Genomic DNA, 23,332 nt, shown 5'->3' with positions numbered 1-23,332 from the left:
CTTCGTCATATATACTTGTGGACATTAAATTTAATACAATTCAGATACTGTTTTTTCTTCTCAGTGTCAGTCCTTTCTATGTAGCATTTGTATGGAGATCCAGTTTATGTAATCTTTCATGTACATATCTGTGTCTAGACATTCAAGAACATTCAAATGGGCTTTTTGGCCTTTCCTGAGCACCTTACTGTGTATAATTTCTTAGATAGAAAGATACAAAACATTCAGTGAGCATTTGATAAATATGTATTTATTGAAGAGCAAGAAATACAGTAACATTTTCCAGGCACCATCTCTAAAAGTACAGTTCTATGGATGTCTGCTGCAGTTGTGTTTCAGGATTGCCTATATGCTATATTTGTTTTATTTATTAATTATGGTACCCTCAGCCATGATTTATTATTGGCTTACAGTGATATTTTGGGCAATGCAATGAATGTACACTTGACATTTGTCTGCAAACTGTTGAGCTGAGGCAGACTTGAGATGTGTGACGTTACTGGAACCGTGGAATAGACGGCCCATGCTGAACAGAAGAGCAATATAAAAAAGGTGATGTCTGAATTCATATTAGCAGGCCAGGAGCATTAGCTATGCCAGGAGAGTGCAGAGAATTTGGAGAATTTGGAATAAACCCAAGAAATTCAGAGTCTTGTATAAAATGTAGGCTGCATAAAAGTATGATATATGACATATTCTACAGTTTATAATGAGTGTCCAGTAGTATGTGTACTGTGGTATAGCCTTGTGATACCTTGTGACAGTTTTGCAGGTTTTACTCCTAGCATGCCATTATGTCCCACACCAATTTCTTGACAAACATGATTATTTATTTGTATTTACTTAAAGTACCACTCCAGGCATATACATGTCCTAAAAACTCACTTCTGTTCCTCAAAATAACATATTCATACGTTTTACTTCATGAAAAAACAACAACAACTACAAGTCTTCCTTAACCTCAATTCAAATGTGTAATGCTTTGGGTATCCCGCTATTTTTTAAGAGATTGGTTCCCTAGGTTTACCGGTATGTAGGAGATGTAGGAAATGTAGGCGGTCAAATATCTTTTTGAGACATTTCAGTCATCAGATTACTACATGCCCAGGATGGAAATACTCAAGACATGGCTTGGACTAATTTTGCTGCAAAATGCAGTGATGATGTATTGTATTATATAGAAACACCATATGAACATAGAAGGTTAAAAATGCCACTGTTGGGGTCGGATACATTATTTTCTATGGAAATTAGAGTACAGGTATTCCGATTAAATATGTGAATTGTGGATTAGTTTTTCTGAAGTTTAACACTTTGAGAAAAAAGGCCTATTCCATTATTTATAAGTAATAAGTGGAAAGCAAAGTTGGATATTTGACTCCCTGTTTTTTATGATCCAAAAACGTATCTGATCTGTGACTCAAACACCATGATACAATCCAAACTGTGACTTTTGTGATTTGTTGCATGCCTATTGCAAACACACAATGTTTTATTTGTCATGCATATTTACTCTAGTGTGGATTTCTATAATGAAGGTCTGGACACATTCCTGCTACTGCTGCACTAGTGGTGTGGTTCAATCTAAAAATGAAAGAAAAAAGACAACAATTTTACTTACAAGTTCATGTGAATAACATCTTGAGATATAGTTATTGTACTTGATACAGTATGTTTAGTTTTCTCATGGAATGTTTTTTTTTACCTTCCTTGTGTCTACTTGACTTCATACACTATATTACTGCTATTATGTGTTATCATGACTTTTTGCATAATTCCTCACTATCTACCTATCCCTGCCCTTTTTATAACTCCTTGTGCAGTGGGCATTACTTCAAATTGGCCAGCTTCCCTCACGGTCCGCGAGCGGGATCACGCGGCATCACGCAACTTTAATTTGTATTTTTCCATTGACGCTGCAACGACGCTGCAACAACCCAAACAACCGGCAGATGTCTCTTGTGAGCAGGGTGTCTCGTAAAAAGAAATGGAGCCTGGAAAACCCTACACAGACTTCACTACAGACTTTAGCAGACTGGTTTAGAAATAATTTAATAGCCAGAAATATGCCTGCCCTGCCCTAATAAAGAAATATTTGGTTAACTGCGAGTGAATCCCGTTTGCAGCCGTAGAAGAAACGCAGGACGAATGAAACATGCCGGTTTTCTCCGAGTGCAACGATGATAGACATCATTTGGACAAAATATAGAGCATATTAACCTCCGTTGCTCAGCCAAATGCCTTCCTGTTACGTCCTGTTATCACAGAGTTACAGGCGATAAACGATTTTTGATGGTCACAAGTTTACTTCATTAGCGGTTTATTTTTTTGATTATTGAGTGTTTTTCATTTAAAGCCCAGCAGCAATCTATCTAAAATAACACATACTTGAACTACCATTCATGATATGTTGTCAGATATTGAAGTCGTGGGAAGTTTACATAATTTAAGCTGTAGGATGTTTCGTTATAGGTACTCAATTATGCTATTTCAGCTGACCACCTCACACATTTCTCTAGATTTTGCAACGACCTTACATGAAACAATGCCATAAAATATGCCAGTTTTTACGACACAGAATAATGTTTGTAATGATACGTGATAATGATACGTGATAATGAACAGTAACATAAGTGTAATGAGCTATTCATTGTCGAAGGTGCATGGTTAAGTGAATTTCTTACTTTGGAAAACAAACATTTGCCGATATCATTGGATGGGGGATACTTGTTTATTTTCACGTAGCCTACAATGGCCAGTTCAGACAAAGCCGAAATTACTCCTTTTGAAACAATGAGTGAGCAGGCCGCGCATTTGTATGGTTATATTGCTTGACTTAAATCCCAGAGAGGCTACCGCACCCCACAGTGATGGGCCTAGCGGTGTTACGCATTCAGTGTGGGGTATAAACAAGCTGAGAATTTAGCGGTGTCACGTCTGCCTGTCAGACGTGGGGAGCTCTTTGAAGCTTGGGATAATGTGGTACAGTTACTACAATAACAGTATTTTCTTTTACTTCTTATGGAATATATTTTTTTCACTTTTATAAAGGCTTTGTTTGAATGCTGTTGGAACAAATAGTAGTTGATCATAAAGGCAGCTTTCTGTTGCAATATTATGTATGTTCTGGACTGCAGTGGTTCTCAAACTTTAACGTGTTATCCCGAGGCCTTTGCAAGTCAGCATCTCCGACGGTAGTCTACCCTATTAAAAATATATGTTTTCGATGTCCCAAACGGAGAGCCATACTTTATTGTTTTTAACGATCTCTATGCTACTCACCAAAATGTAGGCATGGGAAGGGCATAGGGCATGATGAAGGGCCCTATCATGACATTCTAAAGTGCATCGTCACTCGTCAAAAGTCTATTCAAATTTAGTAGGATGTCCAGTTCACATTGGGAGGGGTTTCGTCATCAAACGTGGAGCGCATGACGCAACAAGGTGTTCCTAAGTTTTTTAATCAGGCATATGGGTGTGTTTGGGGCGTAACATCATCTTAAACCAATGAGAATGACATCTGTCATTCCCTTTAACGGTGCAACGCGCAATATGTCAAATAAATGCATCGGTATTTTGGCATTCAACGGCGCATTTGAAGGAGGCTGCTTGCGAGACCGTATGGAATAGTCATTCTTAAACCATGCTTTACTAAAACCTAGCATAGCCTTCACGCATTTGCACTCGTCTATTATTTGAACTCATTGGCAAAGTGAAACTAACTTCACCAAGGAGTCAGTCAACGACAAGACAGTTATATGCAGTTACTTTCACTATTGACTGACAATGGGTTACCACCAAAAACATAGGCTGGAAAAAGCAACACGTACCAATATTGCTCAAATGACTGAATAAAACAACATTTATCCTTGAGAGGAGTTGCTTATATCTCGTGACAGTTCATCTTCAGCTGTGCTCCATACATGTCTCTCGCCTCTCCCCTAATCACTTTTAATCGTCATTACCAATTTGCAAATGATGGTGAATAACTACTCATCATGAGATGTACAGTATTTCGTAATATCTTTATTCTAATTATGTTTCCCATTGTAATCGTGCAATTTGTAATGCTTTGCATGGACGTGCGCTGGTGTGCGTTCATGAATGATAGAAGGATGGTGCGTGCACCTGCCAATATGACTGTTGACATGCGCTCTTAAAATAGCATATGAACAACCATCGCCATTGACTTCTGACCAGGTTTAGGTGGTGTATGATATCGATTTTTAGACAACGCGCAAGGCCCCTCCCTAGGTTGTTAATTGCCACACCCCTGGGCGCAATGCTTAAAAAATAAACGTGCAAAATACCGAATTCAACTTTGCGCGGGTGAATAACGAGTATTACGCCATGCGCTGGTGACCCAAAATACAGCCCGAAGTATCCAACTGTCGTGTGTTAAATTATTGTGATTACGAGCCAGTGGTTTTCAAACATTATGCGTGACTCGGACATCTAACGAAATGCAACAGGCTCACCTCGTCCTCGCATTCGCAAAATGAGGACATACATGAGACTGCTCAGATAATAACAGGTATACCTCCAGTTTTGCATTGTTTTAGTCAAGTTGTAGGCCGGTTTTAGTCAAGTTATAGGCCTGTTTACCTGTAAAGGTTCTGCATTCTGCATTTTGCAATGAGCAGTGCTTTCCCTTTTGAATTGGAAATGCTCTGTGTCATTGTGTGTGTGTGTGTGTTTCTATGAATTGTTAATCCGGCCCTGCCCCCAACAACTCACCTTTCCACCTCTGGCCTATTGTCCAGGAGGAGGAGGGGCCTGAGGCCTGGACAAAGTCATCAACAGAGTCATAGCACTGAAGGGAGAGGCAACTGGCATGTGATCTGCCCACAGGCCAATGGATGTACAAGTTTTCTCCTGTGCCTACAATATTTAATCCAGTGTTTTGTCAAGTTGCAAATTGCTATTCATTTTAACTAATTTTTATGATAGTATGAAGTACTTTTTGTATAGGCTACTATCTTAATTGCTTTATACTCAATACTTGACCAATGGCTATTGCATCTGTCTATTGCAAGTGAGAATGTGGCAGGTGATCTACTATATAGGCTTCATAAAATAAAATAAACAGATTGCTAATGGCCTACAAGCTGATCTGGGGTGCGTTTCCCGTACAACTACGGAGGTTAGCTTTTTACTAACGTGGTACGATACATCGTTCAACTAACCAACATGTAAGTTATGACTGTTTCCCAAAACTGTCGTACTTACATAGTACTTTGTACCATGATAGTTTCCAAACTTCAGTAGTCTGGACTAAGGTGGTTAATGACGTTTAGTAGCACGTGAACGGGCACACCTGCACATAACAGAGACTTAATGATGGACTACCTTAGTTTAATCCGTGAAATCTGTTTTTCTTAGGGTCATCAAGTTAATTCATTGGTTCATATAGACTGACCTTGTAAATTAACCACTGCTTTGAATTAACGTTTAACACGTGTCATTTAAATGTGCTGGTGAAACAGTTGTGTACTCTATTGTTATTTATCCCCTATTCACCCATACACGCCGTCAATTCTGTGGCGCAGTGCGTTAAGGCCGGCTGATGACAGCCGCCGTTGAGCAGCAGTTATCAGTATTAAATCGCCAACAACATTGTTTTCTGCAGAAGCCTACCCAAGGCTACAGATTAATTCTGAACTCTAATTCTCTACTGGCTCAATTATCAAAAAGGTGCTTTCTCTTAGTCCTCTGCAAATGAAGCAGGTAGTTCCGTATAGAGACGTTAGAATAAATTAGCGTTTGCGATTGACAACGTTGTGATAAGTAGGCTATAACACTAACTTAGCAAAGTTAACTTGAATGCATCAATTTTGAACAAAGTTGTGTAGGCTACACCGCACCAGTTGTAGTCTGCATGAACAGTTCTTGCAAAAGACACTGTTTTGATTTGCGTAGTTGCGTTACCCCCAACACTGACAATAACATAGACAGCAAATTAAGATATTTGTTCGTTTTGTGGAGAGGCACCGGTAGGCTATCAAAAGCAGATTTCGATTTTCGTTACCACTGTGCCTTAAGCCATACCCAAGTAGCCTAAATCGAGGTAATGTTTAATTATGCATGATTTATTTTGTTATTGAATTCGTAGGCTGGGATTCCTCTCGGCAACAATTATGTTTAAAGGTAGCCTCCTGCTTTTTCAGAAGGGGCGGCAGGCAGGCTACTGACAGAGCGATGTACAGTGGCAGAGCGACGCACAGTGGCTGAAAGTGGTACTAAAGTTTCACGCAGCTTCACGCCACGTAATGCGCGACTGAAGTGGCCATTTGAAAGTAATGCCCACTGTAGTCAGTTGTATGTATAGTAATGTCATTATTGTACGGTAAAGGCCTACCTGTAACGTTGACGATAGTGGAACACTCCGCAGTGCCATATGAGTTGATTGCCACCACCTTATACTCTCCGCTGTCACTGGAGCTGACTCTGAGGATGTACATGGAGCAGATACCATGGGCGTTGGTGATGTAGTAGTTTTTGTTGCGGTTGATACAGATGCCATTCAAGTACCAGAAGATGTATGGCTTTGGGCAGCCACGGACAGCGCATGTCATGAAGCACTGGTAGCCTTTTGGTGGAGTATGGACTTTCAGAGGAACCATGATGGATGGAGGCCTCTCTAAGGACACTGACACTGGGACATTTGTTGTTGCTGCAACTGAATAATGGAAAGTGATGAGGGAAAGATTAGTTATTGCCTAATTTTTTACATTTATTTATTTATACTGAAATTGTGTTTTTAGTGTCTCTATAGCAAAATATGTGTGAAATGTTTCACATGTCATCAATTTTTTATTGCATATGGTGATCATTCTCTGACTCACGATATGTGTGAAAACAAATGATAAATTCCCTTTCCGATATAATAATAATAATAATAATAATAATAATAATAATAATAATAGCAAGAAGAAGTAGTCAGGTTTATAGCATTGCTTAAAAACATATAACACAAACAAAAAAGATGTGATATGTAGTCACCTTTGTTGCTATTGACACCCCAGGTGGGTGATGGGGATGGATCTGACAGACCCATGTCATTCTTGGCATAAACGCGGAAATGGTACTCTCTCCCAGAATGTACGTTTGCAGTGAAAGTGTTGCAGAAGAGGCGATCAGCAATGGTGCGCCAAATACGGGTGTTGGACTCGTGTTCAGCCACCATGTAGTGCAGGCGGTCATCCAACTCCTGGTCAGGAGAGGGTTCCCAGGTGATGATTACTTTCCCATGGACAAGTTGTTCTAATGCCACTGGACCTGGTTGTTTAGGTTCATCTAGGTTGCAGGGGAAGTAGGCATTATCGTTATTTGTTAAATTGTTAAGAGTGTTGGCTGGTTCTATTCTTAGTATATATCTGTTTTTTTACATTCTTACCTGTAACTCGAACCTCAATATCAAATGTGGTAGAGCCACTGGAGTTCTTGGCCACAATAGTGTAGAATCCAGAATCTGAGCGTTTCGATGAAGGAATCACCAGTGTTGATGACCCCTCAACATTTATGATGTTAATCCATGGAGATATGGGTTCATCATTTTTTAACCAGGTGATATCAGGCTGCGGCTCAGCCTGTAACAGGAAGGAAAGAGGCACTGTGTGCATACTACTGGTACAAAGTATATTTAAAAATTGGAAGGTATTTTTGTTGGACAAATTATCAAGAAGTTGTACACAGCCTTCATGTACTGTATTTTGGCACGTGGCACACTGAACTGCACTGCACACATTGTGTTTGATATCCACGAGCTGTGGTTTGTGACGTTTACTATATCCACTATCCAAAAGACATTCCAAAGCCACGTGTTACATGTATTTCATTTTGTAATGGAGCCTACTGTCTGACCAGTAGGCTATATCTTATGCTGAATGTAGTCCTGTAGCTGACATCCTCACCTCATAATTGATCTTGATTCTCAGGGAATTTCCTGCTCTTATGACCATAAAATCCTCTGTATGTTTGAACTGTGGTTTCACTGAAAAAAATCATGAGAAAGGAAGAATCATGTGACTTTACAGGAATTATTATTTTTTACAGTAATTTCCTGTGAATTAGCCCCATTGTGTATAAACCGCATGGCGGTGTTTAATGCCAACCAAAAACAAAACATAACCATGTATTAACCCTGAGGTGGGCAAACTACGGCCCGCGAGCCGGATCTGGCCCGCCGAGCATTTAATTTGGTTATCAAAGGCTGCTCACATTTTTTTTCCTGCTATAGATGACATTGTGGTTGGCTTTACTGCAAACTGCTTTTCACTCTTCTTAGAGAACGTTTACAATGTCAATGTCAAAACAGTATGTTACATAGAGATGATTCTCTTTGTACTGTAATCTCCTTTGCAGCAGATCTAACTTGAACATTATGCTACTCCATTTACCGTATTTTCCGGACTATAAGTTGCTCCGGAGTATAAGTCGCATCAGTCAAAAAATGCGTCATGAAGAAGAAATTAAAATGTCAGTTCCTGGTTGCACAGTTTGTTGTGATGATGTCTCCTTTCTGCCAGATGTGGAATATTAGACGTTTGTTTGCTCACCCTTGTTTGAACTGCCATTGTCCTTTGCTGTGTATTTTTTTTTTAGCTAGATGCTAGCGATTAGCGAAATGCTAGCGGTTGGCGGTGTTGAACATGGGAAGTGCCTGGGAAGCTGAAAAGGCTAAATTAACATAACAAGCCAGCAAGTCACAAGCCTAGAGCGCCCTCTCGCGGCTGTAGACGGTAATGTTACCTTGGTTCATGCAGAGATTCATGTCAGTCAGCAGGAATTAACATTTAACAACACGTTAAATTATATTTCATATAAGCCGCAGGACCAACTATGAAATAAAGTGTGACTTAAAGTCCGGAAAATACGGTAATTGGGAGCACGTCTGAGTGCGCACAAGCAGGTTGCAGCTGGCTTGTCATTGTTGATATTGAATTGATATCTCCTTTTTATAAGAAACTTTTAAAAGGAAATCATGAAAGCAACAGTAGTTCCCACTACTGACCATTTATAAACTGTGAGAGGGCACAGCTGTAGGCACAGCACTATAGCCATAGGCCATAGGCTATATTTTAGTGGAGTTGGCAAAAGATCATTATGAGAACTAAACATGTGGACACAATGCTTAAAGGGACACCAGGCAACGTTTTCGTGTTAATTAATCATCTTCGTAAGTCGGTATATGGTTAAATGACTCTCGCCTGCCCCTACTGCCTGTAGGAAGAATATCCCACTTGCAAGTTCGGTGTATCCTACCCGCCAACCGAAGCAGGATCAGTTTGGTGTCCCTTTAAAGTAACCATTTATAAATGCGTTAAACAACATCAAATTAGCCGTATTTCTTAAAGGACAAGTTTGGTATTTTACACTTAAAGCCCTGTTTTCAGATAGTTTATGATTAAATAGAACGTTTAAGATTGAAATTTGGACACATGCTGCTGTGCTGAGAATGTTCGGTTTCTGTGGTAGCACCCCCCCACCTCCACAACGCTGCATAGGTGCACTGGAACAATCCTTCCTAAAACGCATTAAACTTTCGTTTACAAAGATGTGAAACTCACCCGAGTGGTCAGGGGTGTTTCACTGATATGCTCACACAAAAATCGCTGCAAAAGATGCTTTCCCGTACATTCTTCTGTTGAGAGCTTGAATAATAGACACTCCAGCCCAGTTGGTAGCGATAATGCACCTTACACTGTACACTTGCCAATTACAAGCAAACCACAGGCTGTCTTGAAGTATTTTGCAACAGACAGCTAGAAATGGGGCGATTTTGTGCAGTCCCGAATTGCAGGAAAATTCGTGGCAAAAAAAGTTGTCACAGACTTCCTTTCAACGATCCAGAAAGGCTAAAGTTTGTGGCTGGAATTTCTGGGATTGGATGTGAGCACTCCTGTTGAGGATCTGCAGAAAGCTGATCACCGTGTCTCTGCGGTCTGCATTTTACTGAACCTCACTGGAGGTCGAAAGAAATCGCCCAAAAAGCTCTTTCGCCTGAGAAATACAGCGGTTCCCACATTACCTCCTGGGACGACAGAGTTGGAAGAACTTGGGGTAAGGTTGACATTTTGTAACGTAACGTTTGTAACAGGCGGAAAATGAACTTATTTGTTATGTCCATAACCTGTCATGTTCACATCATAAGCCTAACACTAACCCTAGCCTACATTAATAATTTGGCTACATGATTTTGTACGTTTACTATTTTTTTGGCTGTGGAACTTACATGATGAAAACGTAATGATTCACGTAGGCTATCATTCACATTGTGCAAGTTCCAAGACATTTTAGCATTAGCCATGGACGTGACCTCACAGCACATCCAATACAAGTCAATGGAGTTGGACAAAAACTACGATAAAACCTGTTGGAAAGAATCTTTTGCAGCGATTTTTGTGTGAGCATATCAGTGAACACCCTTGACCACTCGGTGAGTTTTGCGTCTTTGTAAACAAAAGTTTAATGCGTTTTAGAAAGATTGTTCCAGTGCACCTATGCAGCATTGTGGAGGTGGGGGGCTGCTACCACAGAAACCGAAAATTCTCAGGACAGCAGCATGTGTCGAAATTTCAATCTTAAGCGTTCTATTTAATCATAAACTATCAGAATACAGGGCTTTAAGTGTAAAATACCGAACTTGTCCTTTAAGAAATTTAATTTAATTAAATAATAATTTCTTAAGAAAGGCTCAATGTGACCCTTGAGCCCTTTGCCCACGCCTGTATTAACCACACCCATGTATTACCCAATAGCTCAATGAATTCAAATAAGATCATGAATCAGAAACATTGTAATCAGAAAGAAGAATGAAGAAAATGTATAGGCCACCCTGGTGTTGTAACCTCAGAGCTAAAGAATTTTTGCAAAACCAATGTTTAAACCTTAATCAGGAAATTACGGTAGTAAAAACGGTAGGAACTTTTGGTCAATCAGTCACCACGTACAACTGCAAAGTATCAAATAAGTGGAGCATTACTTACTCTTGGGGTTTCTTGCGCACACCATTTCGCAGGGTGGACTTGGTTCTCCAACCCCTGACTCATTGATGGCTGACACTCTGAACTCATATTCTGATCCCGCAGATATATCTTTAGCAGCATATTTCAGGGCTGTAAGATAATAACTCTGACTGGTTATTTATGATAAGATGCAGGGTGATATTTCATGAAATTGTGTATTTGAATGTTTGCTAAATGAATAAATGTAAATGTAACATCAAGATTAGTTTGCTAATCGCCATCTAACTGATTATAGCTGTCTTAGAGTGATATAAGAGTTTTTAGAACACAATGGAGAAATATAAGAATGGGCTTTGATGACAGTATTTGCAACATTGCTTGAAAAGTGATGAGCAGCTTTCAGACTGGGGATCGTTTTTTCATGTATAATCAGAAATCTTTTCGAGAAAGCAATGACAAATCACAAATAATCACCAATGAAACAAAGATTAATTTAGATCTGTCAGTGCGCTGAAATTTCAGATTACAAATGATAAATAAAGATCTAATGGTCTGGTATAAGATTTCATCAAATTCTGACTCTAACCACTCAATTGAAATCACCATTTTAAAATATGTAGCCAACTTGATGTTGTTTGATGATGTAGCCTATTGATTACTGGGTATTGTCACACTGATTTTGTTTTATAGTCTAGGTTCTCATATATCATCAAGGTGATGAATACATAAATTGCTGTATTATGTGAACCTGATGGGCTTCTACAGAAGAAACAAAATGGAGCTGTGTTAGGCCTATTATAGTTAGATTTCAAATAGGAGAAACTAATGTGCCCCATATACAGTACAGCAGGCATGTGTTATTAGACTGACTCTTCGCTGATAAGATTTTTAGCTTTCTAGATTTAGCTAAACTTGAATGTCTCTTGTTCAGCATAGGCAGGCTTTTTCCTCCATAGATCATTTGAGGCATCTACCTCACAATTTTGACCAGTAATTAAATTGGCATTAGTTTGTGCAGAACGGTATTACATGGCACTTTGTGTGTCATACAAATTAGAGTACAGTACATCTACAGTATGAAGTCTGCCGAGGCTCTTGTTCATGGATACCTTCAATTGGCTCGTTTGCTGGGTTCAGAGCAATCCACTGATTTGTGTCTTTCTTGCGTTTTTCCACTTGATATCCAATGATTTTCGTTCCTCCATCATTGGCTGGAGGGTCCCATGTTAAATTGATGCAGTTTTTGAAAGCACTTTCCACCTTTGGTGCAGATGGTGGACCTGGAAACACTATGAAAAAGTAAAGAGGATGGTGATTAGGACCATAATCCTTAACCAAACATTGCACATGGTGTGTTTCGAGCATTATAAATGTGTGCTGTGGTAAAGTTACTATAAAGGAAACTAAACTGTTAAATTAAGCATTACTTAACTCAAACAAGCAAGCAAGAGTAACAACCAGATTTTGGATTTGTGCATAGTTTACAATGATCACCATTTGTTGTAAAAATTGGAACTAATAATTCACATTGAATGAATAAACTTTTAAAACTTAATTCTGAATGATTGGACCATACATACCCAGGGTTCCAGCTATGATGTTCTCTGACACTAGCGGTTCCCCGATTCCCTCGGGATTTTCAGCATATATGCGATAAACATATTTCCTTCCATGTGTGACGCCACGGTCTCTGAATGTCAGTCGGTCTGCTGAGACATCTGCCACTTTCTTCCACATGGGCTGACCCACTTGCTGTTGCTCTATGATGTAGTTTGTCACTGCTGAGCCGCCGTCGTCTTTTGGAGGTTTCCACTGCAGCTCAATAATGGAAGATTTGCTGTCAATATTTTCTGCTGGACCTTCTGGTGGCCCTGGCTTGTCTTTTGGATAAAGAAAACAAATACAATTCCGATGTGATACTTATACGATGGAAAACACCATGGGAAAAAAAGGAAATGGAATATGTGAAATTTCTGTGAAATCCACTTATTACACTTTTCACCTAAAACAATGAGTTGGGAATTGGCCTCAACGACACCAAAAGGGGTTTTGAGTTGAATCTTGATTTTTGCTGTGTCACTGCGAATACAGTCTTTCATTACAAGACGGCTGTGATTGGGCTCTTTCTGGATCTTGACCCCCCCTCCGTCATTCAGTGCAGCACCACCTTTGAACCATCTGACTTCAAGGTTGTCTTGTGGGGTAAACTGCATTTTGAATGATGCAGTCTGGCCCGCCTTTACAATGACTGGCTTTGAGAACTTCTGTAGGCTGTCAGCATCAAATTTAGGCAAATCTGTGAGATAAAAATGAGAAGTAAAGTTTTAGAAATTGATGGAATGATGTTATTAAATTAGCCTATCCAAAGACCAGAAATCATGGTTTATTACAGTACAATGTTTCACAAAACAAATTACAAAATAGCTGATAAAATATGGCTGTGTTGATAAAATATTCACCCTTACCTCCAACAAACAAAGATGCCTCAGTTTTAATTTCTTCAACTTCAAAAGCATATTGCCCAGCGTGACGATCTTCGGCACTTTTAATTATTAGTTTATGACTGGCAGCGGCATTATTAATGGTCATTCCATCTGTACTGATCAACTAAACACAATATGCAAGATATCTTTAAGGTATAAAACATTTGTGACAGATATTGTTGAGCGCGCATCTCTGGTTTAATGTGATCTTATGCAATTGTTGAGTGTGAATTGAGCTCACCTTCTCCCCACCTTTGCTCCAGGCTCCGTCAACTTCACTGCTAAGAGTACAAGCCATTTCCGCTGGTTTCCCACGAATTGCGTATGTGTCCGACAACATCTGAGTGAAGCATAATTTGCCATCTGGATAACACATTAGTAAATAGGTTACATTGTTTTTTCTTCAGCAGTGGATACATTTCACTCTCACCTCAATAATTGTAAATGTAAGCGATAATGTTTAGTCCTATTCATATAAATACAATACATCTCCAAGTCACGCCAATGGTCATCAACTGTGGATACGTTACCATAATATGGAATAAGATGTAACTGAAATATAACCATAACCCTGCACTTATTTAATTATTAAATATGTTTAAAGACCCTCACTTAGGGAAGTTTGGCAGTCACACTTTAATAAAAACATATGCAAAGTAAGAATATATTGTTACCGTCATGTAGAGAGATAACAATTAAAGACACACAGACCACTTATATGGAGTCAGATAGCATAGTACTAACAGGAAAACAGGGATTCCTATGATAATGGAGATATTAGTTCACTTCCCCTGTGTCGATGTTAATTTGGTAATGAAATGACAGAATGCAGCTTTAGGCTACATGCTAATTGTTGACGTAACCGTCTGAACAAGCTCACCGCCTGTCCCGCCACTCTTATTTTTGCCATCCCCTGAACCGTCACCGTCCACACCAGAGCCAGATCCATCTCTGAGTCCAGATCCATCTCCAGATCCACCTCCTGATCCATCTCCTGATCCATCTGCTCCGGACCCGGACCCAGCTCCTGCTGCTGCGTCTCTCTCTGCCCGAGCCCTTCTCTTGGCCTCCAGATCATCCTTCTCCTTCTGGAGTCTGGCCCTCTCTGCTGCGAGTCTCGCTGCCTCATCATCATCACCACTTCCTTTGCCTCTGCGTCGGTTTGGATCCTCTGATTTAAAGAATAAAAAAAGATTTTCGGAAAAAGTTTGGAAATAACACTGACACATAAAGATACAAATGCAGGATATCTCTGTACTGATTTATTAAGATATAGAAGTGGGCAGAAAGCCTTCTAACACTTTTTAAACACTTCTATACATACACCTTTTCTCAGCCCACTCATTTGATGGCTTTATTCATCATAGAGAAACTTATCATCGGAAGGATACAATTGTGAAACTGTTAAACTTATAAAAGTTAACATTAACCAATTTTTATTGTACTACAGTGGGTAGTCTGTTTGAATATGGGCTAAAACTTTGCAATGAATGAAGAAAGTATTTTCCCACACTATTTTCAATTCAATCGACAATAAAAAAAATCATCTCACCTATAACAATCAGTGAAGCTCTGCATGGGACAATACCCACTATGGCAGTAATGGTTCCTTGATCTGCCAGGTCAAGGTCTTTTATCACAAGTTTGTGAGTTAGATTGTCTTCTGAAACAGTGATGTCATATTTTGCTTCGTCTTCCATTGCAATATCATTTCTATACCACATGATCTTATCAACTGGAGTAAAAAGTACACACTCAAATGTAGCTGTTTCGCCTTCCTTGGCTTTGCAGTCTTGAATTGCGGAGGCAAATTCAACTTCAGGAACTGAAATAAGAAAACAGGAAATATAAGAAACTGTGTAAGACACCACTGGACTGACTTGGACTTAGTTATCTAGACAGCCTGAATTATGTTTGTAAATTGAGTGTAGTTTTGTGAATATACCTTTGAAATTAGTTGAGAGCACATTGGCATCTTCTACATCAACTTGATAAAGCCCAGCATCATCTGGTCCAAGATCTTTGATGCTGAATAGATACTTATTGCCTTTTTGCTCAAGATTATGTTTCTTATCATTGCCAGTTCCATAATCAAGCATGATACCATCCTGCATTTTAGAGATCGATGTTTTATATTATTATATTAACTCTTAACTGCAACTACAACAACCAAAACAACAGCAAACACAGTGGACAACAATTGACCACCTGTCTAATATGTCTAGACTGTTCATATTTTTCCATCCCTTTGTAACAATATCTGATCTCAATCTCAATGCCTTTGTGTGAAACCTCAAAGTATCTCACCTTAAAGAGGAGCACTTGACTATTAGGGTCCTTCAGCTGCATGTCAACCTCAAATTCAGCCCTTCCATCAGTTCTCACTTCAATCTGTTTCACATTTTCCACTTTCTCGACATACTAAGTAGCAAGAGACAAGCACAGCAACATGATTACATAGTCATATTCAATTTCCAATGCACCTACAGGACTTCAGTAAAACTGATTGTAATACTTCAAAATGACCTTTTACTGTAGATACCTTCTCTACAGTAGATTATGTCAAGATAGGAAGTAGTAGCCAAAAGGTTTGCAGAACTTCAGAATCGAAAGGTGTTACGGGTTTACCTTTGCCTGTTCCTTCTCTCTCTCTGCTTTCATGGTCTTCAATTTCTTCAGCAGCCAACGGAAGTCTGTCACTCCATACTCATGACAAATGCGTTCATGGTCTTTCTTGGGAGCAGATAATATAATTTCCCAGAAAGCCGGGTCAATTTTTCCTTCTGTTTGTACTACTTTCTTGGGCTTTCTTTTCACAATTCTTATGGAATTAAGGAAATAGTAATGATTTGTGTTAGTGAATTATCCTTGCAGTACCACAGTTTAATAAAAAACAAAATATATTTATGTGGATGCATGACGGTATAGTTACGTTGTTTTTTTAAGAAGTTTTCTAAAATCTTCTGGTCCATTTTTTGAAGCTGAAAGTTAACAGAAGGCAGTATCTTAATACTTATTTTGTCATAGATACTGCTATTGATATTAATTTAGCAAAATTCAATAAGTAGCCATTGAGTTGCATCAGTGCAAACATACCAGCTTGTCCCGTCTGAATTCCAACTAAAAGAGTGAAAACAAATCCAATCAATCTGTCAATTAATTGTAAAGAAGACTTTTTTTGTGAAATGCATTATTGAAATGCATCATGTTTATGTCATATATTACAACATTATATAAATTACTAGGAGATTATAATACTGTATCCATCAAATAAGGTAAATGAATGGTAAAAAGTGACCGTATGTATGTGCACATGCTCACCATCAGTAACATTCAAAGTTGTAGTACACACAGCTCTTCCATAGGGATTTGCAGCAAAGAACCTATAGGTGTCTGCATGATCAGCAGCAACGCTTAATATCTGTCAGTCAAATAATCCAAACAAGAGAAACCTTGAACAAGTCCAAACCTGTCCTGTTGCTTACTGGCAAGAAGAGTCTTGATGCATCCATGTGATAACATTCATTTCTTGATTGGGTAAGCTAGGTGATTTCATTGATTTTCCATTGCCATAATAATTGCCATAGTTGCATAATTAAGGGTAATATCTACATAATGACATTATGGCCAATGCCTAAGCAGGGATAATAAAAACTCCACTTTTGGTTGTTGCACAATAAAAGCATGATTGAAAAGTGAGAACACATATTTCCAATTTTCTTAGTCGTAATAACCATCATAATGAAATCTTGACAAGTTGGTGGTCTACACCATAGACTGTATAGGCTATGATCTACACATTAACACCACAGAAGAATGTCTGTCTAAATACGGAACTTCTTGGAATGAATTGTACTAATTCATTAAGTATCCATCCAACCCGTCAGTCAGAGCTTCAATACTTTATTTGTAAGCTGTTTTACCTCAAAAATGTACTCTCCCATCTTGTCATCATATCGGGCCTTGAATTTTTCCGGATCAGCAGTATCTCCTTTATTCCGAGACCATGTCACATTTGGAGCTGGTTCTCCTGTCACAACTGCTCTAAAGAGGGCAGATTTGCCTGGAAGACAATAATTGTTTATGTCAATGATGGAACACAAGGACACGTAAGTTACATACATAATTTGTAACTATGTTAGGACACTACGTAAGTTACGTAACTACGTTTCTCGGTAAATGAAATATAAAACTAACTTTATTGCATATTGCTGTGCAGTAGGGATGGGACTAGGGCTGGGCGATATGGCTGAAAACTATCACGATATAAGTATTTCATATCAGTCGATATCGATAATTATTGATGTTGTTTTTAAAAAAAATCTATTTCAGATAAGGACCAGAAGAAAAAAAAGTTCAAATTAAACAGTTTTATTTTAAACTTAACCTTCCTCTGATTTTAATTACCTCAGTTATCAATCAAAGCAAACAGGGAAATAAATAGCAACACAATCATGAAAAACACTCAAAAAAATAAATGTGCACATAAGTCTGAATGAAAAGCAGCACTGGTTGAAGCCTGGAAATATTATAATATAATATATAAATGCACAAATAGGCTGACACCATACTTAATTTCACTGCATTTCTTACTTCCAGTAACTATATGCATGTGACAATAAACTTCCTTGTATCCTTGTATCCTTGTATATTCACCCCTTGCAAGTGACGTCACGTTTTGTTCGCGCCACATCAAAATAGCCTGGTGGACGGCAAGAACACGAATCAAATCAATGGGTTGTAATGGGACATATCGCACAGCTAGGAGATTATAGTGAGATTTAACCGTAGTAATGGCCTTCCACGACTGTTGGCTTATTGTTTGGAATACAACAACATCCCATGTTCTTGCATAGATATATTTTGGTTTGTTTTCTTTGTGTTTCGGGAGTATTTCAACCACAATTGCATGCTTATCTCCTCAGTGTATGAAGCGCAGCAGCGGTTGCTATAGCAACCATAGACTGAACAGGACGGCAGATAGCACTTAGGCAAAGTTTTTGGCAAGATCTAAACAGATAATACCGTTCAAGTTTTTTTTTTATTTCCTATTTCTTTCAATTCTTTAACTTAAGACATGTAAGAAGTAAGTTTATTCGCTGGGCAACGTACAAACTGACGAGTTACATTAGCCCTAGCACTATGAGCTACGATAAACGTTAGCTAGAATAGCTAGCTTCTAATTGTGGCAGCTAAGTTATTATTTCATGTTCTGATATGACATTCTTAACGTTTTGACTATGTTACAACTGATAAAAGCAAGACAAATAAAGTAACCAAATCGCTTTGCAATATTTTAGTCCAGAAATACTTATGGGTGTTCATTTACCATAATGTTAATTACAGTAGCCTAACGTAACTATCTCCCCTGTTACCACCAGTTTTAATAACTTTACATTTGCGATCATGACCCATTTCATCTAACAACACCACTGGCATCTTCTTTCACTATCAGACCCCAAACAGCAATACATTGAACTACAAAGATCTTATAGTAATGGTGTTCAGTTCATCATAATCTTTATGACATAATGTAATTTGCCTCCTATCTTTTTGCCGTCCAGCATGGAGCCGTCACGTGACTTAAGTCACGTGTCTGCAAGGGGTTAATTGTAAACAAATTAGCTTAATTCGCTAGTTTATCATAGTCTGGTTAAACTGTTCAGTTTCCCCCACATGTGTTTAAGTTTCTAAATTCAAATGAATACTTTTTCGCCTTGGGACAGGCCCGTTTGAGTCTTGGAAAATACGTTTCCATTTGCATCGGGATTGAGATGATTAGAATTTAGCAGTCAATTTGAATGCAACAGTTTTGAACAAATTCGTGCAGCGTGCTAATGATGCTAACCGGATTTAATAGCAATTTACAGTCGTCTTGCACGATTGTGAATGTTTGGATTACATGTGCATGCTGAGGAATGATGAGAGAGAGAGAGAGACAGCGAGAGAGCGAGCACGGGGCAAGGACTCATTGAGAGTCTGTGTTGAGGTAGGCCTACTCTGGTAGAGTTGCACATAGCTACAATGCAAGATATATTTAGCCTATTTATTTATGGACAACGTAAAGCGGAAGGTGTGTCGCTTTTAATTATCGAATGTTCTATCGAACATATTTTTTTATTGATATCATTACATGTCTATTGCGATACATATCAGATCGTTTTATCGCCCAGCCCTAGTTGGGACAAAATATTGAAATACAGTATCGACAGCTGCTTGTGATACATTATTGATACGCTAGCACCAGATATTGATTTTTTTTTTTAACAAAAAAAACATGCCGATCTAAATGGATAACCAATTTGAACAAAACAGTCTGACATAGCCTACTAGTCACTTCCTCATGACTTCTCGTGGTGGTGCATATCAAATGAATGGGGATAAACTTGAAGTGAAGAAGAAATTGACAGGGAGATGGCTCTACAGGGCATAATATTTGTGCACCTTGTTTTACATTATATGTACTGTATATTTTTTCCTGTAGGGATATTTTTGGCTACATGGGTATGCGTTTTTCTTGTTCACTTACACAGATTGTGATGAATTGTTATATTTTGATATTATGGCTATTGTGGACCAAGTGTTGTGACAGTATCGATTCATGACATTTCTGTGATTCCCACTTACTTAGTATTTGTTACAATAGTTAAAATAAAAAAATAAAAACATTTGGCAAGCAAATTATAGGTGATTGTATTTTGTATAGACATCAAATGAAAAACTAAATGCGTGAATAGGAGTTGTAGTGTTTACCCTGTGAAACGGTTACTCCAAATGGCTTGCGTGTGAAATCTGGAGTTGTGAAACCTTTTGGAACCTCCTCCACAAACTGTGTGATCATAACACCAGGGACCCTGGATCGCCTTTTGATTTCCACTGGCCAAGTAAAGAGAGAAAATGATTATTATCATTGTTGATGTTAATATTATTATTATTATTATTATTATTATTATTGCATGGTCATACTGTACATGGTTTTAATCGGTTTTAAAAGTTTAGTAGAAAAGTGTCATGTACAGTAAGTTTCCCTTTAACTTACTTTGTCTTATCAGATCAGATATGACACAAAAAACTCCCGAAATCGGCATTTTTAACATTGAAATAGTGAAGTTAGCTGTGGACACATGTACTGCTAAGACGGACACATCACATGGGTGTTTGTACATTCCACAACCTACCTGCACCGGGAGGCAGCTCGTCCTCATCTGATAATGCACATGGAGGCACATAAAGGGAGGCGAGACAGCAAAGTTATGACATCAAGCTGAGACATACTGTAGCTCCGACTGCACAAGGGAATTATGAGTATCGGGAACAAGAACATGGACAGAAGGGCTGACAATGTACTAGCCAAGAGGGAGCTAAACAGACATCAGCAAAGGCTTTCTACTAAAACTATACAGTATATGCACAAAGCAAAGCAAACAAGACAGCCGTAACATAGGGAATAGACTTTTAAATATGAAAATGGCCTTCTGATTCTTTAGTCTTCAAGAATTTGTTCTTGGAAATCTTTTGGCCAAGATCACAGTCTTCAAACTCATTAGGTCGCACGCACTGGAGAAATTCTGGTGGATACTGGTGGATTTCTTTGTCGTCTTTGTAGGCGTTGACTGTGATGAGTTGTTCAGTTTATGGCCACTGACTTTTGTTCACTGTAGTTCATACCAGGGTAGGAATTTCACGGCGGCCACGACGGCCATGGCCGTCGTAGCCCCTTGGGTTGGCCGTGAGGCCCCTTTGAAAATCAGAGGTTTACAGGCCACGGTGGCCTTGGTGCCCCCTTCTTTCAATATTCTGCTTTGCGTCCTACTAATAGCGATTTTTATTTAGCCTGTGGCCTGTCAAAATTATCTTAGCATTCACAGCACAAATTAATTTAGTCTTTTACGCAGTGGAGAAAGTGACAGCGCAAAAAAGAAAGTGCGTCCAAATTCACCCATTCTCAGTTGAACTACTCGCGAAGTAGCCTATTCATCACACAGACATCACAAGTATCACATGAAAGAGCTTTTTCTCAGCTTTTAAACGATGTTAGCCGATAATTGCTGTGTTGAACGGTTCGCGAGAAAAGTAAATAATATAATTAAATTTAATCATACATTCTACTGAAGGTTTTGCGTCCCATGATCTCCCTACCCATTCATCTTGGTGGAATACTTTACGAACCCTTCTTTTAACAACTTTGATCATTTTTATAGCCTACTACTGTATAGTTAACTTTGGCCTTGGTGCCCTGACATGTGGCCTTTGTGCCCCCCACCAAATATGCCCAACTGAAGGCCAAGTGGCCTTGCCCCCAGAATGGTGAAATTCCAAGCCTGGTTCATACTGTAGTTACACTTGTATATTGTTTTAGTAGAAATTATCCATTGGAGGATTTTAACATGTTATCATCCATTTTGTTGACTTCATTGAGCAACTTCCTTCTTTGAGTCTTGTTTTTGAATCTCCAAGGAAATCTTTACAGGAGGACCAATCATTTCTGCTCTTTTACTAGAAGTTGTGAAAGCCAATGTCAAAAACGCCCATGATTTGTGTTGTCCATATATCCATCAGTCAGCATGCAAAACACACAGTGCTGGGCCGGCCCTGTTGTAATACCACATTTTATTACACAGCTCTTCACAAGGCAAGTAGAACGCTCTATTGACTTGAATGGGCTTTCCCAAAGTTCTACGCAATATTTTCATGTAATTACCGCTGCAAACATATATCCGCTGTCAATGGCAACGGTGTTTGTGCTTCTACTTCAGGTATTTCATAATCACTACGCAAGAACTGGAACTTCATTCAAAAGTGAAAGCAGACGGTTGATCAGCTGTGTTCTAAAGAATGTTTGATTCAAGTTCAATGTGTGTTGTTGTGAACTATGTTTCTCAGCAAATACCACGATGAACGGTAACAAATAGGCTAGGCTATGTAGGCTAAAGTCATATTGTGGGAAGTTTATTATTTCGTTTTGGCAAGTAGCCGTGTAATAAGCGGGATAATTTATAGAACGCCGGTCAAAAGAAGTCCCTTCAGGGCGGAACAAGACCCCTCCGCTGTGCGTCGGGGTCCGGTTAGCCCTGTCGGGACTTATTTTCCCAATAATGACCGGCGTTCTATACATTATCCCTTACGTACAGTGTGTAGCCACTTTTTAAAAATACAGTGAAGGTAAATAAAAGATGTAGTTTGGCTGTGTTCATGACAACTCAAAGCTGGCAAAATTCCTTAAAGTAAAATAATTATCAAAATCATATGTTTTGTTATTATTTCTGTCAGTGGATCATTTTTGTGTATGCTTATTTGTCAGGTTACAGTAAATGTAAAGTTTATGCACAAAAATATTCTTTCTGTACACAAGAAAAACAAATAGTTGACTTGCAGCTTTCATCCAAAGTTTTTCCATAAAGGTTTTTTCGTCTGCCATGCATCTTCTTGTTCTTTTCATTTATTGATGGTTGTCATTCACAATCCCAGTTCAAAATAAAAGTTGCCACTTTGAGTGCAACACATTAAAAATGTGCTTTTCAAGTTGACAGTCCATATCGATGACCTTGGTGGTTTACCCTGGAAATGTGTTGTTCATAGGAGGTGATCTGTGTTCAGAGTTTAAAATATGCTGCTAAACAATAGAATTTATGTTTACTTCTTATGCTGACTTGAATTTACATTTAATTCTTGCGTTGTGATTTTTTTATATATAATTTGTATAAGCTTCTGTCATAGGAAGAGAAAGGTGATTAATAATGATTAATCACAGAAAAACTGTATAGTAAAAGAACATTATGTTATGAATCTGATGAAATTTTTCATAGATTAGCAGCACTATTTTCTTCACAAGGACGCTATTCGCACCGAATCAATTCAGAAATGTCAAGTACAAACATTTTA

General features: G+C 38.6%; 1 protein-coding gene across 1 annotated transcript in view; it reads right to left on the bottom strand.

Annotated features, from left to right (window-relative positions):
• Positions 1-23,332, bottom strand: part of LOC143104848 (immunoglobulin-like and fibronectin type III domain-containing protein 1) — a 41,238-nt gene that overhangs the window by 17,755 nt on the left and 151 nt on the right. The window contains exons 2-21 of the mRNA XM_076269181.1: positions 20,629-20,655; positions 20,204-20,326; positions 17,374-17,513; positions 16,772-16,871; positions 16,383-16,431; positions 16,079-16,271; positions 15,758-15,871; positions 15,396-15,558; positions 15,003-15,275; positions 14,331-14,621; positions 13,692-13,813; positions 13,433-13,574; positions 12,970-13,263; positions 12,548-12,847; positions 12,077-12,256; positions 10,989-11,117; positions 7,914-7,993; positions 7,397-7,589; positions 7,003-7,296; positions 6,359-6,679 (exon numbers count right to left, since the gene is read on the bottom strand). Coding sequence (XP_076125296.1) covers positions 6,359-6,679; positions 7,003-7,296; positions 7,397-7,589; positions 7,914-7,993; positions 10,989-11,117; positions 12,077-12,256; positions 12,548-12,847; positions 12,970-13,263; positions 13,433-13,574; positions 13,692-13,813; positions 14,331-14,621; positions 15,003-15,275; positions 15,396-15,558; positions 15,758-15,871; positions 16,079-16,271; positions 16,383-16,431; positions 16,772-16,871; positions 17,374-17,513; positions 20,204-20,326; positions 20,629-20,655 — 3,528 coding nt within the window. The remainder of the gene's footprint in view (positions 1-6,358; positions 6,680-7,002; positions 7,297-7,396; positions 7,590-7,913; positions 7,994-10,988; positions 11,118-12,076; positions 12,257-12,547; positions 12,848-12,969; positions 13,264-13,432; positions 13,575-13,691; positions 13,814-14,330; positions 14,622-15,002; positions 15,276-15,395; positions 15,559-15,757; positions 15,872-16,078; positions 16,272-16,382; positions 16,432-16,771; positions 16,872-17,373; positions 17,514-20,203; positions 20,327-20,628; positions 20,656-23,332) is intronic.

The sequence above is a fragment of the Alosa pseudoharengus genome, unplaced genomic scaffold (genome assembly GCF_046254945.1).
Source record: "Alosa pseudoharengus isolate Yale_2024_CS ecotype anadromous, Long Island Sound unplaced genomic scaffold, YU_APseudo_1.1 YU_APseudo_1.1_scf_5, whole genome shotgun sequence".
Taxonomy (NCBI): Eukaryota; Metazoa; Chordata; class Actinopteri; order Clupeiformes; family Clupeidae; genus Alosa; species Alosa pseudoharengus.
This window is presented reverse-complemented; position numbering and strand designations above follow the sequence as displayed.